This window comes from Triturus cristatus, chromosome 10 (genome assembly GCF_964204655.1).
Source record: "Triturus cristatus chromosome 10, aTriCri1.1, whole genome shotgun sequence".
NCBI classification, from domain to species: Eukaryota; Metazoa; Chordata; class Amphibia; order Caudata; family Salamandridae; genus Triturus; species Triturus cristatus.
Window position 1 is genome coordinate 547,565,865 of NC_140593.1, and position 16,417 is coordinate 547,582,281.

A 16,417-nucleotide genomic window follows, 5' to 3' on the forward strand; every position below is an offset into this window, starting at 1 on the left:
CAATAGCTAGCCAAGACTTTCAATGCAGTTATGTTAGTGTCAATGGACTCATTGGGACCTTGAATACGAGTGAAGAATTTGACGGTGAACTACCAAATTGACCTTCCCTTCAAAATAAATCGACAATTTTTTTATAGCTAGTTGAAATTCATCAAGGTCACCCAAATCTTGACCTAAATAAATAGGCAAATGATCAAAAGTGTTTTGTCCTTCAACACCTAGATAGTAATATAGAAGACTGTGTTTTCTTTCTGGTTTGAATTTTAAACCATCAATAGCACCTAAATATGCTTCAAAAGATCTGTACCAAATATGCCATTTAAGAGGAGGTTCCCCAGGGTCTTGTAAAAATGGTGCAGGAGGGGTAAAAGATTGCATACTGTAGAATACACACTCACAAAGAATAATAACATTAAAAAAAATATATGAAAAATTTAGTACAAAGAAAAAGCGTGTTAATCACTGATGTTAAAAGGTAAAAAGAAATGCACTTAAAGTAAATGCAGTTCCATTTTGGTACAATAGATGGCGCTGTGGTGAAACAAAAGTCTGAAAAGAAATTATTTTGAATTATTAAATGGCACTGTAAAGAAGAAATACATTCAAATTGAATACTGACAGTAACGTGAGGCTTAAAATGCTGCTAAAATGTGAAAGAAAATAAACTTATTTCATAGGGAGAAGTCACTCAGCTGTGAAGAAGTACCAATTAAACCTTGTTCAGTTGAAGTGCTCTTCACTCTGCTGTGATTAGTAATTGACACGGCTTCTGCGCACTCAGCTGTAGCGTGAAATTGACACGGCATTCCGTGCAAACAAGCTTTGTACACGTACATACGCCACATTGCTAAGCACTCAATTAAATTCCAGAGTTACACAGAAGACTGGTGACGTAGAACGATCACCGAATCCCCATGCAGGATTCTAGTGTGTCATCAGTCTCCGTAGGCAGCTCAAGTCTAAAGAGCTCCGATCCCAACAAACTTTTACTCAACGTTATATGCGCACAGCTGATCCCCCAGAAAGCAGCCTCACAGAATGGCATTTCCTTACGATGTCACAGCCGACACAAAAAATAAATAAATAAATAAGCAAACCGCCACAAGCCCCTCCCGTTGACCTCCTCACCAGAGTATCCAAGAGGGAAAGCGAAGGTATGAACAGCCGCTGGAGAAATAGTAAAACTTCTCTTCAGGAACAGTCAGCCGCTGGAGAGGGTAGGCATATAATTAAGCTTTTCTTGAAGTATAGTTGTTAGGGTAATGCGACAGCGCGCTAAAAGTGATGCCAAAGAGAGTTGGCAACGTACGGAGACAGGCACAGTCTCTCGGTACTTCTAAGGTTAATGCGTGGAGGGTGCGGGAACAAACGTGACCTCCAAATGCTTTTAAGGAATGGCGAAGTTAAAAAAAATTATCCCTTGAGCCCTAGGGATTATAAAAAAATAAGATTACAGTACCTTGCGATGCATAGATAACGATACAGGTAGAAAAAAAAATATTTAAATCCCAAACGTGTCGCCAAAATTGAAGTAGCTTTTCTTGTAGACAGTCTTTGTATATGATAACAGAAGCCAGGAATCTTGAGTTATATCTCCAGGAATCTTGAGTTATATCTCAGGTTTATTGTATAAACAGGATAAGGAGGTACGTTCATCTTAAGGGCTCAAGGCAGTAGCTCCAACTGACTCAAGAACCTTCTATATCCGAATCGTAACATTCTAAACAAGGTATTACAGTATTACACAGAATAAGAGTACAGATACAATGGAACAACATTCTATTCTGACTATAATATATAAAAGAAGGACATTAACAACTAAAACACGGACACCACATCTATGGATAGCAGAAGCATCTGCTACCCACTGGTCTTGTATCATTCCTGCACTGCACCCCACATCGATACTGATCAGGGCTTTAGGTTTCCACATCAGTAGACCTATCACTCAATGAAATGTCTCCTTGATCCATAAACCTGTCTTCCAGGTATGTACATCATCCTCTACTTCTCATCTCTCCTGCTTAATTTCATGTGGATCTCTTCTGCTAGTGTCCATTACTGTCCATTACTCATCGTCCCTGTGCCGGCGCTCTGGTGCACGCTGATCCATCCATGTTATGGCCACTCTGTGGCGGGCGAGGACTAGCGTGAACTGTAGATATTTATGTGCCATTTTGCACCCTTAGGCCTTCCTATACTTACCAGTAGGCAAAATTTCGGGGTTAGGGAGCCCTGCACTAAAGTGTGCAATTTTCTATATTACCTGCTCTAAAAAATTCAGCACTTTCTGACACCTCCAAGCTAGGTGTAATAAGTCAGCCCTTAGACTCCAGCATCTTGGATAAATGTCCGACAGGGTCTGAGATATCCTCTGCAGCGCCATGGGCATATGTGTGATGTTGAAAATTGTAGTGGACCAACTTGAATTGAGCATTTCTAGATACTGTCTGGGTGACTGTACATGTGGGTGTCCATGTCTGCCAGGTGCACCCCCGATTGATCTCCCAGGTTGCCCAAGCCTGCAGTGGGCATCCTGCAGCGTCAATCACCATTGCTTATATAGTAGGGACCAGAGGTGCAAATAGAGCCAATTTTCGGGGGGAGAGGGGCTAAGAAAACATTTCGGGGGGAAAAAAATAGATGAAGCCTGATTAACATGCAAATGGTCTTTTAAAGACCTGGAAGTACTCTGGTGTTGCTGTGTGTGTGCCCCGGAAGCTGTGACAGCCCGGGCTGCCACACAATGGGGGGCTGAAGCCCTTTGAGCCCAATGGGCATTGCACCTGGTAGGGACTCCCAAGCGCCGACCCTCAGGTCAAAAGGACTCCCAGTGTGCAGTATGATGCTGGCACTGTTGGGAAAGTTGTCCAGGTCACTCTGGCTAGTTCGGCCAGGCCGGCGTAAAGTAGGAAGTGCCCCGGGGCCAGTGCGAACTCCTCCCGCGCATCCTCAAATGTGATAAAATGCTCATTGGGGTAAAAGTCCCCTAGCGTTTCACAACCACCCACCATCTAGGCTGGAAATTACATGCGGACTACCACATGTCTGACCGGCGCAAGCATCCACGCCCGTAGCTTCCTATGAAAGAGGGCCCTCCGAAGTACAACTGTGACAAGCTTTTGCCATATATTCGCGGTCTGCCTGACCGCCTATGGCAAGCCGGGTGGCACACCATCACCCTCCATCAATAATGCCAGGAGGTCCACAGCGTCCACAGCTCCTGCCGGCATACGTTTGGGAGGGAGGGGGCGAGCAGACCACAAACCACTTTGTCCTGTGTAAAAGGCAGCTTTATTGAAACAGGTGCACATAACATTAAACATCCCTGGCAACCACCTTACAAAACTTAAAGCATCACTAATACATCCCTGTACCTGACCCTTGACTCCGCCCCACCTAAGATCTCCTGAACCCGCCCCCACCCTGCCATTACAAATTACACGACAGTACAAAGCATTGCATTAAAAATATCCCGTTTAATTCTACTCTTCACTTAACCAACATCCTCTGCCTGCCTACTCTTACCCTATCGATAAACCCAACTTCAACAATGACCAAAAACTTCTGCCAACCCTGGCAAACTTTCCATAACCCCGCACTGCACCTGTTCCAAGCAACAATACATGTTACCCCTTGCTCACCTGTCCTAATGAAAGAAAGCCAAAGATAAAAAGATAAAAGAAAAAACTACACCCCGAAAAAAAAAAAAAGGAAGGTTAAGGTAGAAAGGATGGGAAAAAAACAGCTACACTACAAAAACTCCTAGCCACCAGGTCACCAAACCTAAAATGGTGGCTTGGAGAGGGAGCCCAAAAGCCCTTATAGTTGGGCTATAACGAAACATAGCTCAAAACAAAATATAGCCTGTCGCCCGCTCCCCCCCTCCCCTCCCAAACAGCCTGGGGGAGACCTCCCTGCGGTCGGCTACCCCCCAACCCCCTTGGGAAGGAGGGAGCAGACCACAAACCACTTTGTTGTGTGTAAAAGGCCGCTTTATTGAAACAGGTGCACATAACATTAAAAATCCCTGGCAACCGCCTTACAAAACTTAAAGCCTCACTAATACATCCATATACCTGACCCCTGAGCCTGCAATCCCCTGAGCCCGCCCCCACCCTGCCATTACAAATTATACGACAATAATATTAAAAATATCCCCTTTAATTCTACCCATCACTTAACCAACATCCTCTGCCTGCCTCTCTACAACAGTAAATCCGCAAACTTGTCTAACTGAACTTAGAATAACCTGCCTACCCTTACCCTGTCGATAAACCCAACTTCAAACTTCTGCCAACCCTGGCAAACCTTTCATAACCCCCGCCACCCAGAAAGTGGGCGGAGAGAATCTACCCCAACTTTCGGCCCCCCAAAACAGGTTAGACAACCTATGTCCTATGAGAAATGCTTCCATACCTTAAGGCACCTGGACAAAACCTCCCTGATCTCTAATAAATATAAATCCATACCAAGCCTAGATAAATGCACACCGTCACCTCTTTAAAAAAAAAAAAAAAAAAAAAACCTCAACTGACTCAAAAATAATGTCCTTATGGCTAACTCTCCCAAAACCCAAACTCCTACAAAAACGGGACATTTCGGTATTCACCTTCCGCCTAGCTTTGTCAATAGCACTCTGGTGCAAGGCACTCCTCCACACCTGCGGGGAACAAATTCTGTCAACAGCACATGGCACTCTGCCCATTGTTCTTTTAATAATGTCAAATCTTTCTTCATTGCCCTCATCAAAACAACCCCTTTTTCCCTGCACAAGTCATTTTCACCAAGATGAACCAACAAAACATCTGGGCACCGACCCCCCCCCCCCCACCACCATCCATCTGTTTAAACAAGGCATCAACTCCTTCCAGAGCATAACCCCTTCCCCTTCCAGACAACCTTAAACAAACGATCATTGAAACCCAGGTGGGCCCCAGTATAACTCTGGCGCGCCTGAATGTGAGCCCATTTGACAAAAGAATGCCCCACTATCCAAATGGTCAATTCCTCCTCGTGGGGGGCGGGCACCGAACCTGAAACTTGAAAAAATAGCATGAGACTCACAAATGGGGGGGGGGATGATGCATGCGCCTCCCCCGTATCCCACCTAACATAGCGTTGAAAACAATCAGAAGACCAGTGCCCCAATTGCATGATATCTTCCTGTGTCCAGCCCCTGTTGCATGCTTCAGTTGCTGTCTCCAATCCGAAAAGAATGAGTCCCATAAAGCGCCCCATCCAACCCGATGTACTGTAATGCTTTCCGCAACACCATTCGTAGCTGATAGTCCATGACCTTGCGCTCATTCATGTGTTTAAATACCACCCTATCCCTGGACCCGCCTGACGAGGAGAACCAGCGATGGGCCCACCGCAGCAGGCATGTCACTGATGGAACTGCTGCCTCCAACTTGACCCATCTGCCTTTCAACCTCTGGTCTGTTTTGGATCTCGCCAGACAAATTTGTAAACCTGACCCCTTTTGAGACACGTCCTGCCACACAACCCCTCCCCCACCGTCCTTGTTGCCCAGCAGTTCAGACACCCTAAATGCCCCAAAAAACATACAACCCCTAAGTGTAGTGAACAAACAGGTCTCGAAGTCATCACTGCAGACCGCCGGTAAAGCTTCAATCACCCGTGCTAAAGTCTGCCAAGAAAGCGGTCTCCTCAGATGCCGTCCCCCCAGCTTGCTCCCTGGCCCAACCCTCTAGTATCCTTCTCCCCAGTTCACCCGCTGATGGAGGATAGCCCCATAGTAATTTACCCATGAAAGCTATGCCCGCCAGTTTCCCAGCGATTGTTTCCCTAGATAAACCCAGCTCAATGAGATCGAGAATGAACTGAATTACATCTTCTGACCGCCGCCAGACCTCGACATGCTGCCGGGCACCTGATACCAAAAAGTCCCTCCAAGCCAACCTGTATGCCAACCAAGTAGCTGTTGCCGAACCTACCATCAATTGTAGCATCCTACGTTGCCTACGTACCACAAATGAGCGGGCATTGGCGTCGGCGTCCTGTCTGCCTCCTTGGCCAGTCCACGGAATCTCACCCACTGTGAACGAGACAAAGCATCGGCTATGTCATTGTCCACACCAGGTACGTCTAAAGCCCTAAAAGCAATGTCATGTCTCAGGTATCCCAACACAAAAACTCTCAACAACTTCAGAATTTGCTCGTCCCTTGCTGACTGCCTATTCAACAATCTCGACCACTGCCATGTTGTCAACTCTGAACAAAACCTTCTTGTGAGCCAACTCCTCCCCCCCCCAAAGTGTTATTGCAACCACTAAAGGGAAGAATTTCAAAAATGCTATGCTCCTGCCTCCACTTTTCCATGGTGGCAGCCACTGTTCTGCACACCATCTTCCTTGCCAAAGTCTTCGCTGACGGCTGCATCAGAAAAAATGTATACGTCCCAAGTGACGTCGTCCTCCCTTGCCAATGGCACTCCATTAAATGCCTGCAGAAAAACTGTCCACATCCTCAAATCCTCTTTCACTCCCGCCGAAAGGCGCACATGGTGATGAGGTAAGTGGTGGCCTACTAGCGCATGACCCAGTCTCCTACAGAAAGTCCTCCCAGCCTGGACCAACCTGCACGCAAAATTGAGATGACCCAACAGTACTTGAATGTCCTTAACTGTGACTTTATCTTTGACAGAATTCTTCTCAACAAATCCAACATTGCCTGCATTGCCGCGGAGTCGATTTCTATGCCCAAGAAAGACAAGGCCGTGCTAGGTCCCATTGTCTTCTCCGGTGCCAAAGGCACCCCAAGTTCCTCCGTTAGCTCATAGTAAGTGTCCAGTGGTGCCTGCCATTCCATGGAGCCCGGCGAACCCACAAAAAAGAAATCGTCCAAATAGTGCGTCACCAGCCGGTGACCCGTGCGCTGAGTGAATAACCACTGCAGAAGAGTGCTAAAGCATTCAAACAATGCACACGACATAGAGCAACCCATCGGCAGTTCTTTGTCCACGTACCATTTCCTGTCGAAATGGATACCCAGAAGATCCCAATCATCCGTATGGACTGGAAGCAACCGAAATGCCAATTTTATGTCACATTTTGCCATTGTAGCAGTTGCACCCATGGTCACTACCAGTGACATGGCCACATCAACTGAAGAGTAAGATACGGAGGCCGCCTCCTCATCAATAAAGTCGTTGACCGAATTCCCCTCTGGCCATGACAGATGCTGAATCAATCTGTATTGCCCCTCTTCTTTTTTGGGCACTACCCCTATTGGCAAGACAATCAAATTCTCCATTGGCCAACTATCAAAGGGGCCTGCCATTCTCCCTTCATGCACTTCCTTGTTCAATTTGTCGTGCACCACTTGTCTGTGTTCTGTCGCTGATTTGAGATTGTCTGCCCACCGTCTCTGTCTCGGTCCTCTGTAACCCAAATGAAACCCCCCTCTGAACCCTTCCCATAGTACCTGTGCAGCTCCCAAGTCCTCATAATCCAGCAGCCCCTCTTCTAACTTCTCAAGTTTAACTGACGCACAAGCTTTTGGGCCCAGTTCCCTGTGGCCCCTTACCTCCTCGGTTATTTGTGAATTGCTGAGTGTGACCTGCCGCGCTATTGCCCGGCTGATGCCACTGTTGGCCTCCCTGTTGTTGTATGCCCCAGCAATTGACCAATGCATTGCAGCAGCTGCATTTGGAACACTTGTGTCGGAACCTGCAATATTCCTGCGTGCACATGCTCTTATTAAAATCCCAGCACGCCCCTTCTGACCCAGACTGTGTCTTTCCTGTGCCCCCCACCCCTCCCCGGGTGGGCTTCCCCTGAAAGGGCTATTACACTATTGGTAAGCCACTGGCCGTAAATATGTTTTTTCCCCCCTTCGCTGCCCCCATGGTATGTTGCCACAGATGCGTATCGAGTTCCCCCCCATTTGGCCTCTGGGTCCCAAGCCATGCGTGCCCTGAACTCATTATCATATTGTGCCCAAGCATATCCACCCCCGTGATCTGTGCCTTTCTAATCACGTCCATGTATTTGAATAAAGCTACGCAGCGCTCCGGGAATTTCTCGCAGTATGTTAGCATGAATCAAAAAAGCCACTGTCCAATTTTCTATCATCAGGGGTACCCTTGGCCTCTTGGCCAATTCATACTCCTCTTCCTTTGATCTCTCTTTTGACCTCACTTCTCTGTGTAAGAGTTTTTAGCATCTCAACATATTCCCCCCTTCCAGGTATGCTCTTTGGTTGACAACATTAAGTGTGCCCCTAATGGTTTTATTACCCCTATATAAGGGAGTTTCTTAATTTTCAACTCCTTACTCTCTGGCCCTATTTTTTGTTACCCAATTTGTCCCTGTCACCCATGACCATGTCTGTGTTGGTACCGCTCTCCACTTTAGTGACCTTGGTGTCCCCAATGTCCTGTGTTCCTACCCCAATGTCCATCACATATTTACCTTTCTGCAAGTGCCCCACCCCATCCCCCCGGTCTGTCTTCCCCCCCACCCCCCTTATCCCTACTGACACCATCAAAGGTCTGTCCCGCACCCTATCAGCCTTACCTGGATCCAAGAAGGGTACCTGTACAGTTGCAGTCCGCCTTGCCAGTGGCTCTATCCTTACAGGAGGCTCCTGCTCCTTCCGCGGTTTCACCGCCGGTGCCTGCAAAATACTAGCGAAAACGTGAGAGTGCCCCCCCCCCCGTCCCTGAACCTCCTTGTCCCGCAGTTCCCCTTCCTCGAGACTCTTAGTCATAATCCAACTTTACTGGCCCCCCCAACCTGGAGCCATTCATGAGTCAATTCTTCCCTGCAGGCCCTACTGAACCAACTGTGCCCTTGTGGTGGAGCAGACTGTACCCACCGGTAAACCCCCCCCCCCCCACCCCCCCCACCCATGGGCCCTGCACATTCCATAGCCTTCCAAAATGATGCGGTAGTCCACCGAGACCTGCTGTTCGTTGGGGCCAGCAAGGTCGTTCTGGACCTTCGTCTGCTGGCCACGCTTGGCTCCTCCGGCGGTACCTCTGTGCCTCTTTGCCTTGGTGCCAGTGGGCCGCTCCCAGCCCTGCCTAGTCAACCGTGCCGCTCCGTTCCCTACCCTGGAATAAAAATGTTTGGTCTGATGTGCTGGGTCCCCCATGTTTACCCCCTAAGCCAACCCCGCTAACCCTTAAAACCTTAACGCTCATTCCCTCCTGACTAACCTGTCCTTTCTTGGCAAACAACGCACTGAGGAGGGAGTTCCCCCCCCCCCCATCCTTCTCCCCACTCCACTCTAACGTGGCCACGACCGGTGAAGAGGCCTGACCCAGCCCCCAACCCGTTCCCCCAGCCAACACCCCACACAAGGCCCCACCGAAGTCCCACCCCTCCTGACCCCTTCGACCTTCTTCCAGTCCGAAGCACCTGCTGCCAAAGTATGCATCCAATCGACCCACCCTGTCAAGACCTCTTACCTCCTCATTCCAGGCAGAGAAGATGTCCAACCCCTCCGAGGCTTGTCCCCCCCCCCCCAAGCTGGTTCCAACTCACCCGGCAAGCCAACCCCCGACCCCAGCCCACCTTCCTCCATCCCTTCATCCTCCCCCGCTCTCCACTCCCCTAAATCCAAACCCTCCCCCGACTGGCCCCCTATCCCGGCTTTTCCGGCAATTTGGCTATGGTCACCTGTCATATACATATCCCTGACAGGTTATGATGGGCCTGGGGTCCCTGCTAGTCCCTCAGACTGTGCCCACTTGCCATCCCCGCCGACCCCCCTCCCTGGAGTGAGCCCCCACAGCCTAGTATGTCTGCCAGGCACGCATCCCAGACAGCTCTGGCTCCCTAGACTCAAATGCCCCCAAGTCCTGCCCCTACCCCCGCCAAAGAATGTTCCCAATGTGGGCCTCCTTCCGCTTGCAGTGATATCTGTGAACCCTTCACTGCCCCCAAAATATGCCAAAAAGGCTCTGGGGGTACTCTCCCTCACACTACCCTCTGCATCGAGGTCCCGCCCCCCTCTATTTCAAGTTGTCCGCGGGAGCGGGGCCTTCCTCCTGTGCGTTTCCCCAAGAAACACAGGGGGCTGCAAGATCTGACCCAACACAGGCCTTTTTTAGATGGTCCCCTGCCACGCCGTGCCCTCCGCCCCCTCTCCGAGATACCGCAGGCTCCGAGCCTGCATTCCTGGCGGCCCCGGCGGACAACAGAGACCTCTTAGGCTCCGTCGAAACCGCTGCTCATTTCCTCCCGGGCTTGCCACCTCACACAGGCAGCCCGCCCTGCTTAAAAGCAGACTTGCCCCCGCACCCATCTGCTTAAAAACCCTCCCCCACCTCCAAACTGTCAGACGCACCCACACGTTTAATCCGTGGGCGACCCGCTCACTCACTGGGGAGGATTTGTGACGTCGAGGGCAGGCCGCGCTGACCCCACCACCTCTGGTATGACGAGGTTCATCCTTCCGGCCTCACTGAGCAGCCTCAATGCCTCAAGGACACGATGGTCTTCCATCTTGAGGTAAGAAAAACACTAAGCAACGTATCCTCTAAACTACCTAACAACTATTACTCCCTCGATTAAAACCTACAGAAAAAAACAGCTACACTACAAAAACTCCCAGCCACCAGGTCACCAAACCTAAAATGGTGGCTGGGAGAGGGAGCCCAATACAGTTGGGCTATAATTGGGCTATAACGAAACGTAGCCCAAAACAAAATGGAACCTGTGGCCCCCCCCGCCCCTCCCAAACAGCCCGGGGTGGGGGGGAGACCTCCCTGCGGTCAGCTATACCCCAAACCCCCCCTTCTCATATCTATCACCACCCTCCATCAAGTGACCTGCCTGTTGCATTTGTGCAGCAATAAAATTGTAGCGCGGCAAAAGCACCATTTTAGAGATCGACACTCTTCCACCTCTATACGTAGAATCTAGGCCAGTAGTCTTCCTGGCTTATCTTCCTCTCTATGCAGACTTTGCGTATAATGTCACAGGGTGTCCAGCCTGTCCCATGTGTCAGCTATGCGCTGTCAGGTGTCTGCCTCTTCTCCACGAGTCTCGGGGTCTGCCAGGTTTTCCCCCCCTGCAGCAGCACCAGCGCCCCGTCTGATGTCAGGTCGACCTGCAACTGTCTCCGCACCCTGCATGTCAGACCTTGGCACAGTCTGCGCAGCACTGCCTTCATCGCCTGCCATTTCGTAGCTCTATTCACTGTGGAGCAGAGGTGCAACTAGAGCCAAATTTCGGGGGGGGCTGAGCAAAAATTTCGGGGGGGGCTGAGCAAAAATTTCGGGGGGGGCTGAACTTTAAGCAATAGGCAGAGTGGAGCTGCAGGGGCTCTTAGAAGGGGTGAAACAACAGCGAGGCCTCATTAACATGCAAATGGTCTTTTAAAGACCTGTGAAGTGCTCGGGTGCGGCTTCTTTTTTGCCCGGGAAGGTGTCTCATCCCGGGCTGCCACACACGACGGGGGGGGCTGAAGCCCCGTGAGTCCAATGGGTGTTGCGCGCCTGCTGTGGAGCCTCAGTTGGTCCCTAAGTATTCAGTCAACGTCTGTGACAAAACTTCCTTCCTGACTGCTCTATTCAGAACCTCCGCCAGAAATCCCCACAGGTCCCCCCAATCATAGTGTACAGTATACCAGGGAGTGATCAGAGCAGAAACTAGCCAGTGTGTTGCTGTGATGCTCGCCGCTACAGTGACAACCCCCCCACCACATCCACCACCTACTAATATCCTATTCAGCTTACTGTGGGTGTTGTGTGTCGGGGAGTCAGATGTGTTAATTCTCTGCTGTGTGAGTGCAATGTCCTCCATGTGTCAGCTAGCCCCAGATTGTTAATCACCTCCCTGAGGGTCCTGTTCATTAGAGGCTCGGTGCCCTCCTTGGGTGGCAGTCTGTCAAGTGCCCCATCAGTGATCAAATTAAAACCTCCCACCCACAACAGGGGGCATGTCCACCTCCTGCGCCATGAAGTCTTGCGTCGCATGGAGGAAGTGAGGGTCATCCTTGTTTGGGATGCATGTGGTGAGCACAGAAATCTCCCTGCCATCCAATTTGCCCTGTAGGAAAACGTATCTGCCCTCTGTCTGTCTCGACATATGTAAGGGAAAATGGCATACCGGGACACACAGATCAGTATACCATGGCGTATGTAAAGCAGGAGGCATGAAAGAGATGGCCTCTCCACTTTCAAGACAACGGCTCAGCCCCAGAAATCTCTAAGTGTTTTCTGTAGGCAGGCTATACTGACTATATGGCACTCCATATAGGAGAGAACCCTATACCTCGTCGTGTTGGGGGGGGGGGGCACAACCTACTGCAGTGGGAAGGCCTCACCCCCATGACAATCCAGGATGCAGTCATGTCTTGCCCAGGTGCCAACAGGCATCTTGCGCTGCTGGATGTCAGAGGTGGGAGTGCCCGATCAGCACATACCCTGGTCACCTCCCTAGCAAACGCCGATGGCTGTGTGGGCTGACCCACTGCCTTCCCTCTGACAGGTGCTACAGGTCCCCGCTTAGATCCGCCTCTCCTGCCCCCAAGGGGGTTAGCGTTGCTCGGGGTGGGTGAGCAGCAGTGCAATTCGCCACAGCCCCTCAAGAAGTTACAGGATGCCCTGCATCAGTGTGGCCATGCCCAACCAGGCCATGTGCTGGCTGCCTCCCAACCGGTCACTTGCAGGCTGCTCTCTAGGCTTCCCCTCCAGTGGGTACCACAGCCTCCTCCGTTTCGAGCCCCCTGCTACCAGGGGGAGTTAGTGTTACTCCGGCACGTGGGGGTATAATCGTCACAGTTCATGCACTAGGATGCACAGGGTTATAAAGGATCTTGACAAACGGACCAGGAGCTCCTGGACCTGTCCTTTTGGCCATCTTCCTTGCAATGCCCCCACTGTTTGACATGTTTAATGTCCAGAAAAAGCTTGCCATGGGAAGCCAAATTGCAATTTATTTAGACATGATGACCAGAAGTAACTGGTTTCAGGTAAAAAAAAAAAAATTCGAACCGGTTTTATATTCAGAGGCAACAGGTAACTTATTAAAACTAAAATGCTGACCAGGGGCATGTGGTGATGGGGGGGGGGGAAGGGGGATATGGATTTTAGATAGATTTGGTGACCAAGAGCAACTGGTTAGCTGGCGAAAAGCATTTGAATTTTATTCATGCTGACCAATGGCAACACGTAATGGGGAAAACCGATAAGGGTTTTAAATAGGTTTGCTGACCAGCAGCATTAGATGAGTTAGGGAAAACAAATTTGAAATTTAGCTAGCTTTATTGGCTGGTAGCAAATGGTGAGATACCGACACTTAAAGGGTTCCCAATATTTTCCAATTCCCTAGAGTGTGTTCCCTATTACTACTCAAAGAGTTGTGATGTACCAAATTAAAAGTGTCATAAAAACCATCATAATGCGATTTCCACCACGAAAAAGTTAGAAAAAGTGTGAGAAAGGAGAGAGAGCACCTCACGATAGTAACACCAAGGGGGTTGCTGGTGTCGTGACAGCGTTAGAAGCGCAACTGTGCGAAAGCCACTAACCTGAACAGAAGGCAGCAGGGACGGTGTCAGAAGAAGGTTCCTTCCTCCCCGAAGGGGCGTCGCTCCCCAGAGAGGAGTTGAACTACTCTGTGGACAGACTCCTCCCCGGGGGAGAAGGGAATAATAAGGAATGGCTCTGTGAGGCGTTTCTTCAGAACGGCTTATGGCGAGTCTTGGTATCCGATGGAGCGTGAGGAGATTACTGCATCAACTGAATGTGTGTATCGATAGAAATGACAGAACCCTTTATTCCTATTGTGGAGTCTCCAAAGGATAAAAGTACAGCAAATCTGGAGCGGGATCCTCCTCGTACCGGTGGCACTAGGAGGCGGTTACTTTCCAATAATTAAGCTAATTCCACCCTTACGCTGTTATCCGCACAGCGTGTGTAAAGCTTCTTAATGTTTTTGCCTAGTTTATCCCCCTTTTTGTAATAGTCAATGGAGGTAGGGAAATACGCGTTCTAAATCACGCGGTCGATAGGCCTAAGTACCTAGAAGACGGGAGGTTCCAATCTCAGTCCGGGAGATAAGAGAAACAAGGGTCTCGCTCACATGCGGAGCCCTACCTGATCCTGCGGCAAGGTATACGCGAGAAAGTCTCGGAAGAAGGCGCCCGACCTCCGGCGGGGAAGCACCATCCGCCTGGCGCTGGCTTGCAGTTCGGAATTTCGTGACGGGACCCTCGCAGCAAACGGGGTCCTGGAAGGCTGGAAACACGCCCGACCTCCGGCGGGGAAGCACCGTCCGCCTGGCGTGTGTGGGTGATTAGGAACGGGAAGGATTGTCAAGTCCCGTTTCCTGAAACGGGCGGGGCTTTATAGCCGCCCAATCAGTGAGCCCGCTGGTTCTGATGCCGCGCGGACGAAGAAGGGGTTTTCTGGGAAGTGTAGTTTTGGCGGCCCTTCCTTACGCAGGTCATGACAGTACCCCCTCTTAAGGACCGTCGTCTCGGCGGTTGTCCAGGTTTTCCTGGGTGTTTTGTATGGAATTGCTTGATTAGTCTTGGGCAATGTAAGTTCGATATGGGTTCCCAGGTTCGGTCCTCCACCCCATACCCCTTCCAGTCCACCAGATACTGTACCCTTCCCCTTACTAATCGAGAGTCGAGAAGCTCACGTACTTCATACTCTTCCTGTCCATCTATTTCAACAGGTGGAGGGAGTAAGGGCAGTCTCACGTCCTTGGGACAGGGTTTTAGTAAGGAAACATGGAACACAGGGTGGATGTTCCAGGAAGGGGGAAGAGTCAGACGTATGGCTACAGGATTTATAATACGTTATATACTGTACGGGCCTATGTATTTTGGGCTCGGCTTACCCACCCCTTTTAGTCGTAGGTATTTTGTAGCTAACCACACCCGGTCTCCTGCCTGATAACTAGGTTCCTGGCTTCTCTTTTTGTCAGCGTAGTATTTATGTGTGGTTTGTGCTTCCTGTAACTGGTTTCTAGCTTCTTTAAGCACTGTTCGAAGATGAGCGTGGTGTTCTTGTATGGTGGGGTGCTTGGATTCTGCAGGCCATTCGAATGGCAGCATGTTTGGATGAAATCCATACAAGCAGAAAAATGGGGAACAACCAAGTGTGGCGTGATCAGCGTTATTGTAGGAGAACTCGGCTATCCAAAGTAACGGGAACCAGTTCATGGCGTTCTGGAGAGAAAAACAGCGCAGATATTGTTCAAGAGTTTGGTTAAGACGTTCCGTTTTCCCATCTGTTTGGGGATGATAACTGGTTGAAAGTCGGGTGTCCACCTCCATGGTATTGCATAACGCCTTCCAAAACCGAGAAGTAAACTGGGAGCCCCTGTCGGTGATAAGAACCCTGGGTAATCCGTGGGCCTTCACCACGTGTTGGAGGAAGGCTACTGCAAGTTCCGCCGATATAGGCAGTCTCTTCAAGGGAATGAAGTGTCCCATCTTGGTGAGATGATCAACTACCACCAAGATGGTGGTGAAGCCGTCGCACGGGGGCATCTCCACAATGAAGTCCATCGACACTGTGTGCCACGGGAGTGCAGGTATCGGAATGGGATGGAGCAGTCCCGTAGGTTTTGCATGGCTGGTTTTGCTCTGGGCGCAAACGGCGCAATGTCGAACATACTCTTTGGTATCGTTTTTTAATGTGGGCCACCAGAAGGAACGCTCTAAGCTTGCGATGGTTTTGTTTTCTCCTAGGTGTCCCCCTAAGGTTGTGTCGTGAGCCCAGGATATCACCTGTTCTTGATAGGCCTTTTCCGGAAGATATAACGTCTGGTTATGGTAGAGAAAGCCTTTCTCATAAGTTCGTTTCTCAGGATTTTCGTTGATCCAACCTTGCTGGTCGATATGTTTGAGTGAGTCCTGCAGGTTTTCTAGGAAGGATTCCGAGACGGTTGTAGCTAATGTTTCGGGTTGAAAGGCTTCTACTGGGAGGATTGGTGGATCTTCTGGGGTACGTTCTGGTGTGTCTTCTCTTGGGAAGGGAATGCGTGACAGGGCATCCGCCTTTCCATTTTGAGTTCCCGGCCGGTATCTAATGATAGTCATAATCCGAGAAAAACAAGGACCATCGGAGTTGTCGAGGAGTAAGTGCCTTGGCGGACTTTAGGAACAGCAGGTTGCGATGATCAGTGTAGATCTCTACTGTATGACTGGCCCCCTGGAGGTAGTGACGCCATTCTTCGCAGGCTCTTTTTATGGCGAGGAGTTCTTTATCCGTAATGGAGTAATTGATTTCGCAAGGAGTACGTTTTTTGGAGTAATAAGCTACTGGATGTATTTGCCCCGTTTCTGGGTGTCTTTGGGAGAGAATTCCGCCTAAGGCGAATTGTGATGCATCTGTCTCGACGATATACGGCAGACTTGGATCGGGGTGTCGTAAGATGGGTGCTTGGGTGAAACGGTTCTTCAGTTCCTGAAAGGCTCGTTC

The 16,417-nt window shown here is 50.0% G+C and overlaps 1 protein-coding gene across 1 annotated transcript in view; it reads left to right on the forward strand.

Moving 5' to 3' along the window:
* The first annotated feature begins 1,116 nt into the window (after positions 1-1,116).
* Positions 1,117-16,417, forward strand: part of EXOG (exo/endonuclease G) — a 319,256-nt gene continuing 303,955 nt past the window's right edge. Inside the window, exon 1 of the mRNA XM_085632028.1 lies at positions 1,117-1,217. Coding sequence (XP_085488154.1) covers positions 1,157-1,217 — 61 coding nt within the window. The 5' untranslated portion in view covers positions 1,117-1,156. The remainder of the gene's footprint in view (positions 1,218-16,417) is intronic.